At 37.4% G+C, this 19111-nt stretch overlaps 1 protein-coding gene across 1 annotated transcript; it reads left to right on the forward strand.

Moving 5' to 3' along the window:
* The first annotated feature begins 5179 nt into the window (after window positions 1-5179).
* LOC145774206 (uncharacterized) lies at window positions 5180-19034 on the forward strand. Its single transcript, XM_082585420.1, has 8 exons — window positions 5180-5384; window positions 5899-6034; window positions 6156-6343; window positions 7964-8152; window positions 8969-9076; window positions 9397-9522; window positions 11452-11620; window positions 18791-19034. Exons 1-8 carry the CDS (start codon window positions 5180-5182, stop codon window positions 19032-19034), a joined length of 1365 nt encoding a protein of 454 aa, XP_082441546.1.
* Window positions 19035-19111: the final 77 nt, after the last annotated feature.

A 19111-nucleotide genomic window follows, 5' to 3' on the forward strand; every position in this document is an offset into this window, starting at 1 on the left:
AATACTTTATATCGCTTCAAAATCTAGTTTTAAACTGATCTTTGTGAGTCCATAATAGTTTGGTTAGTATTTGGTTGTTATAATGCATTAAGATGTGGACACCAGGGAAATATTTGATATTAAAAAATATATATATATTTTACTTATCTAAATTTATCTTAATAGTATGAGTTCTAGAAAGCAGTGATCCATGCTTTTATTTCTTATCTGTTTCACCGCTTTCATTCTTTATTCACTGTGCTTTAGGCTTATCAAGAACGCTTTAAACCCCACATATTGGATGTGGATTGGAATGACTGATATCGGCACAACGGGAACGTGGAATTGGATCAATGGCGACCTTGTTGAAGATGCTGAAGCTTTGTGGGCTAGTGGACAGCCAGGGAATCATTACGGAAATGAAGAATGCGTGGTCATGTATCATGACAAGCTCGTCAACGATGATGCTCCATGTTCATGGAACTACCTGGTCTTGTGCGAAAAATATGGAATATGAACAATATAGAACGAGCTTTATTCACTGACGTTAGAAATCCGGGTGGAATATGTTATCGTTTGTTTTTTGTTGTTGTGAAATAATTGTCATAAAATCTAATACGTAATAAGCAACAACGTTGTATTGCTCTTCTTCTTATTAATATTATTATTTATTTGCACCAAACAAGAATGTCCATCTTCAAATCACACAAAAAAGAAGAATACAAAAATAAAACGCCTAAATTACAGTAGTAGGCCTAACTTATGCAAACAGCTACGGCGTAAAAGTATTTGAAATAAAGAATCGAGCTCATTTTGTTTATACAACCAAACAGTAAGATTTAACTTTAGCAAACGATGACTGTTGATAACTTTGTGCCATGGCAGCCATCAAGGTTAAGAAACAGCATGCATGGTCTTATCGTAATGAAGACAATAGTTCGATTTATGATAGCAGTCAGACCTCATCAGGGAGGCAAAAATAGAATTTGACGACGACTCGCATCTTCCAACAAAAGAAAAAATATATTTCCATACTAATGCATTAAATGTAATAATGTTACACAAGACTTGATATTCAGAGACACTACATGGCCCGTGAACATCAAGTCTTGTGTAGTATTATTATTACAACCATAATTAATATAATCACTGTGCGACAACAAAAAATCAAAGTGCAAAGAAGTGTTTCTGGATATTTCCGGTGCGCTGAGCATGAATACTGAATAGCCTATAAACTCCGCTTTTTTCCACCAACCTCTACTTTTTTGTAATTTTTATTTTAAAATATGCAAAAATGTGTGTATTTTGCCTTGTTGCAGGTACTATCTTGTAACATTTTAAAGTAAAAGTTACTGTGCATACGATGCATTTGGTCGATTATGCTTGTCCATAGTAGTAGTGGGGGTATATTATATTAATCTACATCAACATCATTTTTGCTATGCGTTCGCGACCCGTATCACACGAAAATAAATTGGGAGGAAGTCACCAGAATTTGAACAGCGCACAAATTTCAAGCAAATTAATCATTGTAAACGTTGTGGTGAAAAGATTGTGAAAGACATGAGGTCTTGGGGACTTGCATCTCAGAGATGACTTGGCAATGTTTATTTTGCTTTGATAGCTTTTTGGGTATGCTGTGCTCCAATATTCTTTCTTTTGACTAACTAAAAAGCCATAGCCTACTTTGTAGCCCATTTACTACATTTATCCAACTAAAACGTATATTTCTGTAGAATTAGATTCACTGGACTTGGCATTAAATTAAATTTAATTTCACAATCTTTATTTCATGGGCACTGAAAATTTCAATAAATCATTTCTTGACAAAGTTTTGCCTTGGTTGAATGCTGCAATGTCACATAGTCTTTTAGAAAAAAAAAATATCTGTCCGCTGTGGCCTCATTTCACCTTACACTTTCATACAGTAGCCCATGCACGATTCAAGCTGATACGGAATTGATCTATTCTTGAGTAATGGTTGAGACATTCTCATGATGCTTCTTTAGGGTGAAACAGGCTGTAGAGGTTTTCGAAAGGAAGCTATATGTGATGTAATTTGCTCTGCTTGTTCTTTTTGCTAGGCATTTGAGCACTTTTTGTAATATTAATAGTATTTATTTGTTTAAATACAATACATAAAAAAATGTCTCATTTTATGAATATTATAGATTTAAAGTAATTCCTGATGACACAAGTACGTTTCGAAAACGGTTGATTTTTATTTTAATTACATTATTTCTTTGTAAAATAAAATATCTTAAACCTATTGAAGTTACTTTGTTTTATCTATCTTTGGTTCAACAAAACGAACTATCTACCAAAGCTTTATAAAAGAAACAACGCTAACAATTGCACAGGTAAGTTTGCAACCATGAACAAACAAACAGAGGCGGTCATCAGCTTCTTTGAAAGTAACGCGTTATTGCTACCGCTACAATGTTTCACAACAGCGACTCATCATCAGCGACGACTTACAGCTACTCGCTACCAGTCAATAAACAGTATCGCAGCACCGTGGCTCGGACCAAATGTAGCACGCTCTACTGTTTCTTCTACACGCCACTTTTGTCTTAAACTGACTCTACAAAGCTATATCCAAGCACCTTGTTAAGTCAAAAGGACTTATAATAGAGCAGGAGTTACACGGCTTTAATTACATTTTCATTAGGAATTTCAATGATGACTTTTTTAGATGTATTTTTGGACGTACAATCCAAAAATCGAGTGCTTACAAGCCGAAAACTGGACATTTTTGAGATATTTGCATTTTTTGGGCTAGCAAGAGAATAGCGTCATTGCTTGGGAGCTCAGGAGAAATTCGCGGTCGTTGGATAGCGGCTGCATTTGAATACATGGCTCAAAACCAAAGTTGCTAGTTCCGCTGTTTTCCCTCGGATTTCGGGTAGTTTTGCTTCCTGGTAGCGGCAAAATTTTAGCTGTGATGGGTTGTGGTCTGGTTGTTTCGTTTCAATTCGAACCAACTTTCATAGAATAAATATTATTGTTACTTCACAATTTTCAGTTTTGATGACTTCACTTTGCACAATTTTTCTAAAGTTGGTTACGTTTGTGCTTGTTTCATTACGTGTTCTCCAGAAGGAATAATTGGAGAAAAAGGTTTAGCAACTGCGATTGCTTGGGACAATTAAGATGAGAATAAAGCTACGCTTTCAGGCAGTGGCACCCTCCATGATACACAAGGAATATGCTTCCAAAGTATGACAACAGAGTTAGACGGATCAAAGGAACAAGGCCCATCACAGAGTGATAGTAGCAATTCTGGTTTGTCTTGGATTAGAAAAAGGAGTCTTGAAATACCTCACATTAAGCTGGAGCCTGTAACAAAAAAGCCAAAGATAGTTTCTACCGATTTCAAAATTTTCGATGTGCCTTCTCCTGAAAATCTACAAAATGTGACAAAAAGGGATGTGATATGGTCAATCGCCTTTGCTGGCTGTAAAGACAAGCCTATGTGGCCAGGATGGAATGCTCAACTTATAAAAGATTCCCTGCCACGCCAGACAGTTGCATACATGTCAAATATAGGGACACCACCTACAAGACATGATGTAGTTCTTGATATTATAAAAAAAAGCTTGAAAGTAGGGGATGAATGCAAGGAACATTACATAAATGTTACGTATGACCTTGGTATTGCAAAGCCTGCTGCTCAAATCCAGAATATTCTGGCTCCCAGATTTGCTAGGTTATTCATCCACAATGGACCGTTCCCACATTATGTTCAGGTACTCTGGTTGTTTGGGCTACCTGATAGAGGATTCTGAAAGTCCATACATCCTTACTCAATCGGAAGTACTAGCTCCTGGGTCAATTAGCGGCTTCTTATCAGGAAAGCAGTACAACAGGTATAAGCGATTGCATGTTTTGCTTGCCACTGCGTTCAGGAAAAAACATGTAGAGTCGTTCTTAGAGCAGATGAAGGACAATGTGAATAGACATGCTATCATCACAGCAATGCTTCGACACAGTATAGCCTACACATTGAAGATGTAGAAAAATCAGATGCCTTTAAAGGTCTTATGAATGATTATGAGAAGTTCTGTGACGACACACGGAACGGGAACCATGGCGGTACAGCCCAGTTCTGGTTTCTTTATATCAATCTTGTACAGCGATTTTTACTTCTGAACCGAGCTGTAAAGACGAATGATATTGAGCTCTTCATTTATGCTCTGAAAACAATAATCCTTGTGTTTTTTGCATGCAACAAGCCCAACTATTCCTGACACATGCTACTGTACATCCTGAAACTGTTGAACATGGACTACACACACCCTGGCATACGTGATCAGCTGGAAAAGAGAGCCTTCTCTGTGAGGTTGTCTGGACATTCCTTCTCCAGATTACCTGTTGATCAAGCAGTGGAGATGACTGTGAATGTGGATGCTGCATCCAGGATGACTGGCATAAGTGCGTTCACTCAGAGTTTTCCTGGCCAACGAAGATGGAATGTCACTAGGTATGTAAGGAGTCAAGTGATAAATTGTGCGATGGAGAAAGCTGGTATGAAACATTATGAAACTGTTTACCAGCAATCAAAACCCTACAGAATAACAAGAAACCATGCTGATTTCATGAAGATTGGTAAAACTATCGATTCGACCATGAATCCATTTCCACATGTTGAACAAAGCAATCACTTGATCAAGCTATCGTCTGGAAAACCAGCTCAAGATGAGATCAGAAATGATCTCTTGAACACAATTAGCAAAGGTTCTGAATGGCAACAGGAGTTCCTTGATTAAATAAAAGAGGATCCAGCTCGAATTGAAAAGCCCATCAAGAGAAGGAAAGTTAAAAATTTCACTAGCAATGCAGCAAAGGTTTTCGTCACCACAAAAAATAAGAAAGTGGTAGAGCTCAAATGTTCCAGAGACATGTTTGGCAGACTTCTTTACTTGTCCTGCCAAAAAAAGCTTGACTTAAGAAAAGTCCTGTCTCACCCACTGTCAGTACAGTAGTTCCCCTTAGTCTATGCAATGTAGATGGAAGTATGACCACAACCAACAAGTCCAAATTGGCTAATCATCTTGAGTCACTTGCGACGCAGCTAATGAACCATTGAATACGGGAAGCGATGTGAGTATTTTTGATGGCATGTTCTTGATCAGAATGAATGTTCTTGATTACGAACCTTCCTTCTACTTATGGTGGAATTGCCAAAGCTCTCTTAACTATGATTTATAAACCTACTAGCGAAGAAGTGCACTTTGTATGTGACGATTATACTCAGAACACAATCAAAGATTCGGCTCATGAAATTCGGGGGGACACTGACACTGTCATCAGCATTACTGGTCCTAGCCAAAAAAGACCTAAAGACTTTTCAAAGTGCCTATCCTCACCACAGTTCAAAGATTCTTTCCTTGCTTTCTTGTTTTGTGAGTGGCAGTCAAATCCTATGCTGAAGTAATCGGGAACAAGAAAGTAATTGTGGCAACGGGAAAAAAGTACTATGAATTTAGTGTGCAAAGTGGCAATCTTGTAATAAGACAGGACTGCTGTTTACATGACTGCGGACACAAGGACACAAGGATGAAGCGGACACAAGGATGGTGCATCACACCTTTCAGCTCTACAAAAGTAGTAACAATCCTCTGCGAGTGAATGTGCGTTGTAATGACACAGATGTAATGATCATTCTCTTGCATTATTGCAGTGATGTGGACCTGCAAACAGAAATTTTATTAGAAATAGGTCATGCTTACAACAATACTCGGCGTATTCTTAACATCAGAAGCATGATGGAAAAGCTCAGTGAAATTAATGGCTTATTCTGTACAGCTTTGTCAGGATACCATGCCATCACAGGGTGTGATTACAATTCCTGTTTCTTTGGCAAAGGGAAAACTAGACAACTCTTAATTGCATTAAAGTACCCTCAATTCTTTCAAGCACTGGCAGATTTAGGCAGTTCCAATAGTGTTAGCTCTGCCACGGAAGCTGCTCTCGAAGAGTTTGCATGTGCAACATACGGGAAAAGGCAACTTCGTGACGTCAATGAAGCCAGCAGAGTTATATTTGAAACGAAGTTTACGCCAATACATAATGAGCGGCCTCTGCAAAAAGTAAAAGGTTTGGAACCTACAGCAATGCCTCCTTGCAGGGCAGCGTTTATCCAGCACATTAAACCGAGCAAATTTTATTGCAAGGATGTGGAAACTTGCAAATGAATTCAAGCCTGTGACAGAGTCACCTTTAGACCATGGGTGGAAAGAGGATAATAGCGACAAGATAGTGCCAAATTGGTTTGAAGGCTCTCAGCTGCCAGATTCTCTGGAAATAGACCAATATAACAATGACGGTGACTACGAGGATTCGAATTTATCTGACGATTCAGGTGACAGTGAAAGTCAGAATGATGATTTTAACATTATTATCTAACTTAATCTTATATTTCAGATTGTGTTTTCTTTTTACAGTTTCATATTTAAAAAACACAAAAACTGTTAGGCTACAGTTACTCAAAAACCATGACAGATAACCTTTTGTCTTGGCAGAGTTTGACCAATTTCACTTTTTGAACTAAGAAGCTGTCTTACTTTTATGACAAATTGATAAAGGAAAAAAACTAGAAAATAAAAAACGGAAGTAGCCCACAAACATTAAAAATGGCTAATATCTCAAAAATGTCCAGTTTTCGACGTGTAAGCACTCAATTTTTGGATTCTACGCCCAAAAATACATCTAAAAAGTTCTTCCTTAAATTTCCTAATGAAAATGTAATTAAACTCGTATAACTCCTGGACTATAAACGAATGATATCACTTATCAGTAGGCCTACAACATTCGTTTACACTACCATTTCATTTTTTTCAGTTTCAATTGGAAAAAAGCTGGTTGCAAAGTACGACTGAAGAAATGTAGCGCCCCTAAGCTACTGCTACTTTAGAAAAAAGTAGCGTCGCTCCAACAACTGCTACTCTAACAACAATGTAGCGTCGTTACCGCCATCAAAATAGTAGCGCAATAACAGCGGCGCTACAAAAGTAGCGCGTTACATCTCATCTCTGCGAACAACGTTTGCATGCCAACATGTGGACAAATTTTAACTTGTGATTTCGATAAGTATTGATGTAAAGGCCAAAAGTTTGTCATAAGTGTGTCAAATTCAAACGAGAGAGTGCAAGTGAACATGCAATAACAAAACAGTATTGTAGGCAATACAAGTTTAATGTTTAGTAGTTGATAAAATTACTTTAGCAACTCATCACCAATGCTTGAAATCAAGTTTGAAACGACGTTCACCTTGTTGTAATTCAAAGCTTGAAACTATGATATTAGGGCCAATCTGAATCCAATAGTTTTGAAAAAAACAGTAAGTTGACCCGGTGAAAAATTCACGGCCAGTGGAGTCTTTTAAAAATTGCAGTTTATTTTATGCTTAAATATTCTTTATTACTTTGTTATCCCAGTTATCCAGCCTTTCATCTAAGTATCTATACTTATGTAGCCTACTTTATTTTGTCATGTTTTGGTGAGTAAATATGTTTCAAACTCGGTTAGTTGAGCAAACAGTTTTTAAAATTCAAATAAGATTGGCCCGATCAAAAGGAAATGTGACAAACCGACATAAAGTTTGAAAAGTTTGAACGCCAAAGGAAGTCTGTGATTTCACTACCGGTACTTGCGAAGTACCTTGGTTAAAATGAAAATCACACATTCATGTTAACACTACAGCACAGAAAGCTAACATCAAAAAACCTTACCTCAACGCTACATACGAAGCATTATCTAATTGTGATTTTCATCATAACACTGACTGATGTGCGCTTGGTATTTTGACGGATATGACGTGACATCGCAATATCCTTTTTCTTTTTGCTATTCATTATTCAACTAACAGTACTGTGGTTTTTTATAAGCTGAGGAAATTAAGCATTTTCCCAATTTGTTGTCAAAATGAAGTTGGTTGTGAAATACGTTTTTCTAGTTTCAATTCTTACACTTTGTCTATCAGTTGATGACAGCTATGGAGAGCTGGTGACTGTTTGCAGAACCTACAATCCTGATATAGAAGCTGGACCACCGAAATGTGAGGGTGAGACGGTGACAATAGTTAAGTCAAGCAGTGAGCGTGGTGGTCTTAAGCCTCTCGATGAATGCAAGAAAGAACAGATACAACAAATTGCTACAAAAATCGTAGCAGGTAAATTACTGACTTTATTGTTTAAAACTATTTTCTTCAAATGCAATGTTAAGAGTTTTCATTTAATCAAGAATTGCTTACAACAAATTGCACATTCAGCACTATTGTAGAACGACTTTGTGCGTCAGTTGACGCGAGTAAGATATCTAATATCTCGTATCTCTCGGAAAGTATTGTTTTCTGTTGAACCTTTATAAGTTTTTTTTTCAGTTGATAATTAATTAGTGTTACTTTTGCTAGCTTCAAGATTAGAAAAAAGTATTCAGCCACATATATGCTTAGAACGACCGAGCGTACCCGTTTAAACGTTTAGCAAACTGTTGTAAAAGATAGTTTTATGTTGATGTAAACCGACACCATAAGAAAGTTCACTTTGCTGTCGCTTTTAACTATTAGCATTCTTGCGATGCAAAGAACAATTAGCAATGCCTGAGCATTGATCTCGTAGATAGTTTGACTCACCAGCAAGATAGCTAAGATTACTTTATAGCTTAAGGTAAAACTTGATTTGCTGATATTTTTCAATTGCAATTACTAATTAAAGTTAGTTTGGGAATGTTCTACATTAAGATTTTATCTTTAGTTTTTTTCTAAATACCATCGGTCGCTATGGTTTGTTCTTTCACAGTTAAAGTTAATTTCGAACAACATATTTCCACAATAAAGAAGAAAAAAACATTGATAAACTAATTCATTATAAAAAAATCATGTTTTTTTGTTTTATTTTTAGTTGCGAATTTAAATTTAATATCTGAATCCTAGATTACATTTAATAAATTGCACACAAAATTCAACTTGAAAATCGTTTTATTGTAGAACTCGTGAGGAATTTGACGATTAAACTTAATCGTTTATCTGAGAAGATAGAACAAGTAACAAATAGAATCCCTGCGACAACTACTAGCCATGCAACTACAAAAGCACGTATGTATAAAAGTACAATAATATGTCAATGCTTCAAATGACACCCAGTTGTGCATTATAACAAAAATACTTTTAACTATGCTTATTACGTGCGAGTAGGTCGATGTTGTAAATACTTGTGAGTCTGAATTTTTTAATTTCTTTTAGATTTTGCACACTATCGATATACACTTTCCTTCTCTATTGGTAGCCTACTTTGCAGTTTTTAGGCTACCATTTTAAAAGATTGTTGTCGTGCTACTTGTAATAAAGTTTTTAGAAGTCAAAATAAACTGTAGTCGTGCAGGAAAGTACATCACTACCATACATTACTAATGTAGAATATACAAAGGAACTCACCACTGAAGTGAACTCTTTACTAACAATACTGCAAGAACAAACCACAGAGCCGTTGACGTTTGAACCCAATATTGAAACGTCTACCGCTTCAGCTGCAGCGACAGTTGGTAAGTCTCAAGTGACAATAAGCTCGCTCATGTTTTTTGTCGCTTTATAGATCGAAAAATTGCTAAAATGAAGACAAGTGTAGTACATGAATATTTTTAGATTTGGTTGTTCAAGTTGGATAACTCTCAACACCTACACCAATGTTATTTTTGAACTGGAGGCCTGCTAGGAAAATACAGATGTTAAATTGTTTCACATCCAATGACATTACGATTGAGGACAGCGGAAGTCAGTACTTGAATATCCTTCAAGGTTTTACTGCATACAATGTGCACTGCAATAAACATATTATATCTATCAGACTATGACTATGACTTCTGATAGGATGGTCAGTGCTCACGCTGGCAACAACTGAAAGCAGCTCAATTAAGCAGGTAGTCAAATTACATTAATACGCCAGTTTGGGTTAATTCAGGTTGGAAAGACTGTGATTTTAATTTAATCTCTTAGAACTAAGAATTTTGTGAAGGAAATTTTATATTTTATATTTTAACTTTAGACCATTGTTACAACATTAATGCTTGTGTTATTTTATTTTTGATAAGTAAAACCTATGTTTATATTTTGAAACATTTTTTTACCACTCAGCTTCCGTGCACTTTTTACTCTTCGCTAAATAATCACTATCAATAACCTCGTAGCGCACAAGAAAAAAAATTTTCAGAAACTTCAGTCAACGATAATAGAAATCCCGAGTGGAATATATTACGCAGTGGACCAATTTTGAAAAGAAAATTGTTGAATTTGATTTTTTCCATGATTTTAGCTAATTTCAAAACTGACGAGTGTTCGGTTGTCATGTCACGTTTTGACTACAGCATACCCCCAAAGTATGCAAAATTGTATTGCTTTTCCGTACGTAGCTTAATAGAAATGCGTAACTGATTATTATCACTGAAACACGCAATAAAGTCCAACTGGTTCCTCTGAGAGTTTTACTTAGCTTACGCATATATTAACATCTGCTTGCTTTCAAAGCTATCTCTCTGTGACGTTTACATGACTTTTTACGGCTGGTTACGTGACTTGCATAAAGCTTTTCAACCCTTGGAGCTCCAACGTTTCTGAAAATGCACATTCTGAGTTTTTACTTTGACTATTTTTCTGGAAACTTTGGTAACTACAGCAAAGAACAGTGAAAGATATTCTACCAATATCTTAGCCAGGTAGAAGTGCAGTAGATACCAAAACAATTGGACGTAATCATGCTTGCAGATTGCTAACGGTACAAGAGATCTTCGCAATTCCACACATACAAGAACATTTTTGAAGAGACACTTTTTGTTAGCATGGATCATTAAATTTTGTATTGTTATTGTATTTGTCGTCAGAATATCATCAACTGCAGCACAATGTTCTTTGTGTAAAGCTATATTAAAAGACTTTGTTTCTATTTAATTCACTGATATTAGTGAGTACTTAAAATTTAAAACAAATATGTCATGTTAAATGATCACGTGTCCACAGGGTGATATATTAATCAATTTCAACTGTTAGATTGAGCGCCATTGCACAAAATTGTGTGCTAGGAAGCTTTCCAGGTTAGTTGTAAGTCCCTTTATTTCAACTATGTCATTATATTTTTTTAGTATTTCAATTTCCTGTCATTGCATTCAAATCAAAATACAATCTTGCAAAAAAAAAAAATGGACTAGAAAAAGCTTTCTTGACCAATCAAGTTTCCACTGAAATTATTTACTTTGTGAATAATAACAATTATGAATTTAGCGTAAAACATTGATTCAGAAACATTTAAAACATCTTCATACTTTTCGAAAAATGTTTAAACGCAGCACAGTTTTAGCTATATTCTTATCAAACACAAAACAATAAGTAACAGATGTAAAAAAAAATTATGAAACAAGCAGGGTATTTTAATCAGTAAAATGTAACTAAATATTATTATGATGTTATACCATTTTGCTTAGGAATTCGAAACGGATTTGTAAGATTAGATGACGGATGGATTAGATTGTCCAATGGATACCAATACAACTTATCAAATAACACTGGAACTTATAAAGCAAGCAGACAGTTTTGCAAAGCAATTGGAGCTGATTTAGCAGTTTACGGCGTACGAAATATTGACAATAGAAGGTGAGGCTACAAGCTGTGCTTGCAAATTCATAGCCTTACTAACAAATTAGTTTACTTATTAAATATAGAAAATTAAAACTGTCAATGGAACATTTTTCTCATTTCAACATTAGTTTGTTGAAATGAACAGATCGTCACTTGCAAACAAACGTAAGTTGTTATGATACAAACTATTTTTTCTTCTTCCACTTGGTTTTGCTTTGAAACAAAAGTAATTGTAATGGAACCGGCTTACCTGACAACCTGTTATAGTCTGGGAGCCAAATGCTCTTTTTCACCTTAACCTTGCATTGTTGTATTAAGTTTCTTTTACTGTTGATTTTGGTAGCCAAGGGTCTCTATTTTCAGAAACTGCTTGATGACATGTTGTCATCTTTGAGCAATTTGAGAAATTCAAGATGGCCGCCATTACCTAGAAATGACCGTAACTCCTTACCCATTTACATTAGGAAGGTGATTTCTGTCTCTATACCTAGGTTGTAGGGGTCAAGCTATCCATTAGAACTAAGTATTACGTTAATATCGTATCACATAATGGTAATTTCCAAGATGGCCGCCATTACCTAGAAATGACCATAACTCCTTACCCATTCACTTTAGGAAGGTGATTTTTGTCTCTATACCTAGGTTGTAGGGGTCAAGCTATCCATTTGGACTAAGTATTACTTTAATATCGTATTACATAATGGTAATTTCTAAGATGGCGTCCAAGATAAACATATCATCTCCCAACGGAAAGTCATCCACCCATTCCCTTGCCATGCTGATCACACAACCAGATTGTAACAGTAGTAAAACAGTCCAAAAAGACACCATTAGACGTGTGAAAAAAGAAGATATGATTAAGGCATTCGAGTATGACGTCGAAATAAAGAGATATAATGGTCCCAAGAAGCCTTCGATGCCACAGAACACCTCCAAACGATCAGTTCATCCCTTGCGTATGCTGGCACAAGTAATTTCAAAGAGAAGAGGCAGTGAGATGGACTTTACGTTCCTTCAAGACATGAAAAGTGCACTAGATTGTCCTGAGTACAATGGGTACAATACTAGGAATGCACGTTGACAGGGTCATTTAACACAACTAAAGACGTCGGCTGTTTACCTTTCCTTAAGAGATATGATCCCGTCACACCCAGATGCCATGATGACATCAATGGCCTGTGCACAGGTCTCCACACGCAATGTCGGGCAACAGTTCGGAGTTTTTACTTGTGATCTGCAGCTGTACAAGGTCGCTCTAAAAGTTCAGTGGACTTATCCAGACAGGTTTACAAATGTTATTTTAAGGTTGGGAGGGATGCACTCTCTAATGAGCTTCGTTGGGTCTATCGGGACACTGATGGCTGATACCGCCTACCGGTCTGTCAGATATAATGTCCTCTATGTTTGGCGGTGTGTTGAAAATGCTCACAAGGAAAAAGTTTCCCCAGAAGGTCAAAGCATTGACAATGGTAGCTGAAGAGGCACTTCGCGGAATCATTCAAGATAAACCATTATGTACATATTGCAGTGGTGACCTCATGCAAATTCTCGAAATCGAAGCCAGCAACAGTCAAACTACCAAACTTTGGGTCGATGTCTTGATGAAACCTGTCCTGCTTACCATGATTTTCGTACGAGCTGAGCGCGAAAGTGACTGGCCCATCATTTGGCAAACTACAAGCAAATGCTACCATACTTCTTTGCTGCGGTGCATGTGCACTATGCGAGATATAGGTTGTGCTACCTTCGTGAGATAGAACGGCTACCACAAGAGGTGTTGTCACACTTTATGAAGAGTGAGCATGTTATGCACCATTCTGCTGGCTTATGGAATGGCATCTGGAGCGATATGATGATTGAGACGACCTTCATGCGGTATGGCATGCTCCTGGGGGGATAGTTGGCATCACGCTTTAAGCAAAAACGCTGAAGCTATGGGCCCTTAGTTTGCATGCATGCAGCAGGTTGGAATCTGATATGGATGATATGATGGATGAGGACACTCAGAGTAAGGTGGTAACAACACACAAAGAAGAGGCAAAAGCCAGGATTGCTAAAGACAAGAAAGACCGAGATGGAATCAGACAAACACTCAACATTTGCATTAATCCTTTAGATTCTGCGGCACACCGCTGTGATGGTATAGTCAATGTAGTTAGCGGCCAGATTGGTTCAAATAAAGTCAATGTCCAAAATACTTTTAGTGTCACAATCAGGACTGAACAAATGACAGTTTTCGAAAGTCGGTTACCGCAGGGACTTTATGAAACCATCACGAAAAAGGTTGTTACTATGGATCATGTAAGGAAGCATGTGAAGGTCGGAGCTTTGAAAGTATTTGATATCAATTTGATTTACGCAAGGGTGATTGGCTTACAGGTTATTGGGCGGGACATTGACAATAAGGATGTGCTTGGTCATGAACTTGCGTCAGTTCCAACGTCCATGTTTAATGATACTGGAGATATGAGGATTGCGAAATCTAAATCTACTTTGAAGAAAATTCTCCAAGTTGAGGTGTCTGATAGAGTAGCTGGTGGTGCAAATGTTAATGTTCTCGATGGCTCAGCAATACTTTGGGTAGTTCCTTGGCCTACTGATGGGTCTGTAAAAGACTATATATCAAACTTTAAATATGCTATAGGAAAAAGGTTACGGGTCGAGGACGTGTATCTGATATTTGACAGATATTATAATTACAGCATGAAGAGTGTTACCAGAGGATCTACTAGGAGCAATGGTTCCCAACTCGTTTTTAAGGCGACCCATTTAAAAAAAAAATTCAGTTCGGTAAAATCTTGCGACCCAAGCAAACTGTCGTAATATTTTGAAAGCCATACAAGATTGTATTGCAAACAAACAGCACTACAAAAGCAGTAACTTTTTCCGAAAATAATATGTTTATCAAATCACTAATGAGATAGCTGTGCTGGCTGGTGTCAATGAGTTTTTGAAATCGAGGCGTTATTTTGCTTAGACATAGCCGCATGTCGGCTTTAACTTCCAGCCGGTTTTGCTGTTCAGTTTTCAATACACACATGGCGCTAAATCCAATCTTACAAAGCCAAGTTGTTGCAAATGGAATCTGTTTTTGAATCCCTAATTGTGAAACTGTGGGATACACTTTGTACATGGAAGCCCAAATGTGGATGTTTGCAGAATCTTTGGGGTAGCCTATTTGTCTTTGAAGGACGCAAAAGAAATACGGTTTGCTACTTCTGTCGTTATGTCCATAAACTTTTCTGCAACATGGATAGAAAGTTGAGGCAGATATTTTCCAACAAATGGATCAATTATCCAATCATTTTGGTTATTAAGTGTTAGAGATTCTCCATAGTAGTGCACAAACTTTTTGGCAAACTGTTCCAGGTGTCCAATTATGGTTTGCTTAATATCAACTTCATTGCCACAGATATATTGCGTTAGCAGAGGAAATACATCGTAGCCTACTCATCTCTGGTGACATTACTTTTCCAGAATATGAGTTTTTTGTGTTTAGCAGAAACTTTTGCGGCGTGATCAATCACCGTAAAACCGTTCCCTTGCATATATAAATTTAGAGAATTCAGAGAGTCAAATATATCAGCAAGGTAAGCAACTTTTGCCTTGAAATCTTCTTGCAAAAAATTCTCGGATAATCTCACACAGTTCTATTGCCTCAGGAAAATAGCAATCTCCTCTCGCAAATTACAAACTCGCTTCAGGACACGACCTCGTGACAACTATCGCACTTCTGTGTGCAACAGCAATGCTTGATATTAATCAGAATCCACAAAGACGAAAACAAATGCCGATTTAGTGGACTTGTTTTGATGAAGTTTACACACTTCACATCATTCAACACTTCGTGCAGCTCTTGAGACAGCTTTTTTGCAGCAAAGGCCTCTCTGTGGAGAAAGCAATAAGTCCATACAGCACTTGGGGCTTTGTCTTTGATGCGTTTTACCACACCAGACTATGCGTGGTCCATCGTGTGGAAAACTTTGTCGTAGTTTGTCCAACATAGCGTTCGTGACACATAGTGCACGTTACAATATATATCCCGTAACTTTGTCAAGTTAATTTATGTTTGAGACTGAAATTTTTGTTGGGTTTACATTTAATAATAATAATAACAATAATAAAAGCAAAAATTGTTAAAACTTCTTGCACTACGATCATGCTACAAAGCTTTCCGATGTCTCGACATGAAACGCTTTATGACTTGTGTTTATATTTTCCAGTTTTGTGATCGATCTCTTAACGTTTTAAATTTTTTTTATTGTTATTTTGTTCGCCCAAGATACAATATGCCTGAAAAACAAGCGACCCAAAAAAAATAGCAGGCGACCCAACTTTGGGTCGCGACCCATGAGTTGGGAACCACTGTACTAGGGCAACTGGTGTCGGTGGGGCTCATCATTTGCAAGTCAACAGTAAACTTCCAGCGCAGAAGATTCTACTAACCTCTACCAAAAACAAGAAGCAACTGATAGTTGATGATTTTGTCCAGGATAAGAAGTTTCATCAGGACAACACACAGCATCATAAGTTAGTGGTAGCAGGAGTAGATCAGGTGCCAATCGAAATCAGCGAAGGTGGAGTTGTCATCTCACGTGCAGTTCTATCAACTTCACACGAAGAAGCAGATTATATCACTGTCCTACAGGTCTTGAGTTATGTCGCGCAAAGTGAGGAAAGCAAAATCACTGTTGTTGCTGATGACACTGACGTCTTTGTTGCTGCATTATCATCACATGGCAAATCTCAAGAATGTTGTATTGATGGAATCCCCCATCAAAGGAAGGGCGGTGCTTAATATAGGAAAAACTGTGCAGAAGCATTGTCAGATAGTCGAAGGAATACCGGTACTCCCGGCACTTGCATTTTCTGGCTGTGACACCGTCGCCTCCTATTTTAAAATTGGAAAGGCTACTGCATTCAAAACACTTCGATCGGGGCACTCACTTAACTTGTTGGGTGCACCAGGGCATTCTATGGCATCTGCTATTCAACAGGCTACCTCCTTCATTTCCGCGTGCTATGGACAAACAGACTGTAGTACAGTGTCAGAGACAAAGTTAAAGGTATGGCTGTCACAAACATGCAAAGGGTCATCAACACCGAAATTGTGTACCTTGCCACCAACAACTGAGGCATTCAAAGAGAATGTTAAAAGAGCTCACTATCAGACTTTGGTATGGCAGTCACTAGAAGGGCAGAATCCACCTGAGTTGGACCCAATGGAATATTGTTGGGTAAAGGATGACCAAAACAAGTCCCTTCAACCAGCCACCCTACCTGATGAAGTCGAACTAGCCCCACAGATGGTACTACGTCTAATAAAATGTGGATGCCACAGAATTACTCCATGCAGTTCACGTGTCTGTAGTTGCAACTCTGCAAACATGAAATGCATAATATTTAGCGCCTGCTATAATCGGGGTTGCTGTAACTTGACATCATAGCTGATTGCATGTCTTTGCGATGCACATGGGCAACACGATGCACAACAATGTAGATCATTTGGCAAAGTAGTACCCATCTTTAATAATTATGAATTGAATAATACGCTTTTGGTAGTCTGTGTGAGAATTCAGATTTACAATTAAAGAACATTTGTTATAATATAACACCTGTGGTAGTTTTCCTTTTCATATTTTCTCCAAGGTTGAATAGTGTATATAGAATATACTTTAGTGTTACGGCGGCCATCTTGGAAATTACCATTATGTAATACGATATTAACATAATACTTAGTTCCAATAAATAGCTTGACCCTTACAACCTAGGTATAGGGACAAAAACCACCTTCCTAATGTGAATGGGTAGGGAGTTATGGTCATTTATAGGTAGGCCTGATGGCGGGCATCTTGGACGCCATCTTGGAGATTACCATTATGTAATACGAAATTAACGTAATGCTCAGTTCTAATGTATAGCTTGACCCCTACAACCTAGGTATAGAGACAGAAATCACCTTCCTAATGCGAATGAGTTGGGAGTTATGGTCATTTATAGGTAATGGCGGCCTTCTTGGACGTCATCTTGTACGTCATCTTGGAAATTACCATAATGTAATACGATATTAACGTAATACTTAGTTCTAATGGATAGCATGACCCCTACAACCTAGGTATAGTGACAGAAATCACCTTCCTAAAGTGAATGGGTAGGGAGTTATGTTCATTTCTAGGTAATGGCGGCCATCTTGGACGCCATCTTGGAAATTACCATTATGTAATACGATATTAACATAATACTTAGTTTTAATGGATAGCTTGACCCCTACAACCTAGGTATAGAGACAGAAATCACCTTCCTAATGCGAATGGGTAGGGAATTATGGTCATTTATAGGTAATGGCGGCCATCTTGAACGCCATTTTGGACGCCATCTTGGAAATTACCATTATGTAATACGAAATCAACGTAATACTTAGTTCTAATGGATAGCTTGACCTTTACAACTTAGGCATAGAGACAGATATCACCTTCCTAATGCGAATGGGTAGGGAGTTATGGTCATTTATAGGTAATGGCAGCCATCTTGGATACCCTCTTGAATTTCTCAAATTGCTCAAAGGTGACAACATGTCATCAAACAGTTTCAGAAAATAAAGACCCTTGGCTACCAAAATCAACAGTAAAAAAAACTTAATACAATAATGCAAGGTCAATCATTTCTGCCCCCGGACTATTAGCCTATGCTATGTCGTTGAACTCAACTCTTCTAAAATATTGGCTTGGATTACATGGAAAGTATCTCACTTTGGATTTATCGTAATATTTGGATGAGATAGGTAGGTGAAACCTCTGAGAGTTTTAGAAAAAAAATTTGGTCTTGATTTAAATTTGACGTGTTAACAATTGTATCAATGCATTTGGACGAAAGGGACAAATCATGTTGCAGATCTTATACTGTAAGTTATATCAAATTTTTAAATTGATAATCCTCCAAGTAAATGTATCAGGTGTAGTTGTACATTTTAACATATGCACAAACCTATTGTCAGGCTTTGAATGAATCAAATATTGTGCCTTTGCTATAGCATATAATATCAAAAAAGGACATTTTTCTTACCTAATTGTGAGATCACCAAATGTGATTGAATGCTGCATGTAGCCCTGAAAGCAATGGCTACTAGCTAGTTCTTTCAGTTCGATGTGTCTCATTGTTCTCATATTTTGTACATATTGTTCTCAGGATCATCGTAGATGCTTTAAAACCATCATTCCACATATGGATTGGAAGAAATTACATAAAGGAAGAAAGAAGTTGGAAATGGATTAATGGCGATCTTGTAACTGATGCAGAGGCATTGTGGGCAAGTGGAGAACCAGACAGTAGAGACGAGTGTGCGGTCTTGCACTATGTCAGTTATGTTAGCTACGCCGTTCCGTGCTCAAATGGTTACTACTATGGATTATGCGAGAAGAAATACATTTAACAGTTTGCTCAACAAAGGGGAGCCAGATCTGACCCCATCTCATATTTCATTTGATTACTAGAAGCACAGCAACGCTG

This window comes from Aplidium turbinatum, chromosome 1 (assembly GCF_918807975.1).
Source record: "Aplidium turbinatum chromosome 1, kaAplTurb1.1, whole genome shotgun sequence".
NCBI classification, from domain to species: domain Eukaryota; kingdom Metazoa; phylum Chordata; class Ascidiacea; order Aplousobranchia; family Polyclinidae; genus Aplidium; species Aplidium turbinatum.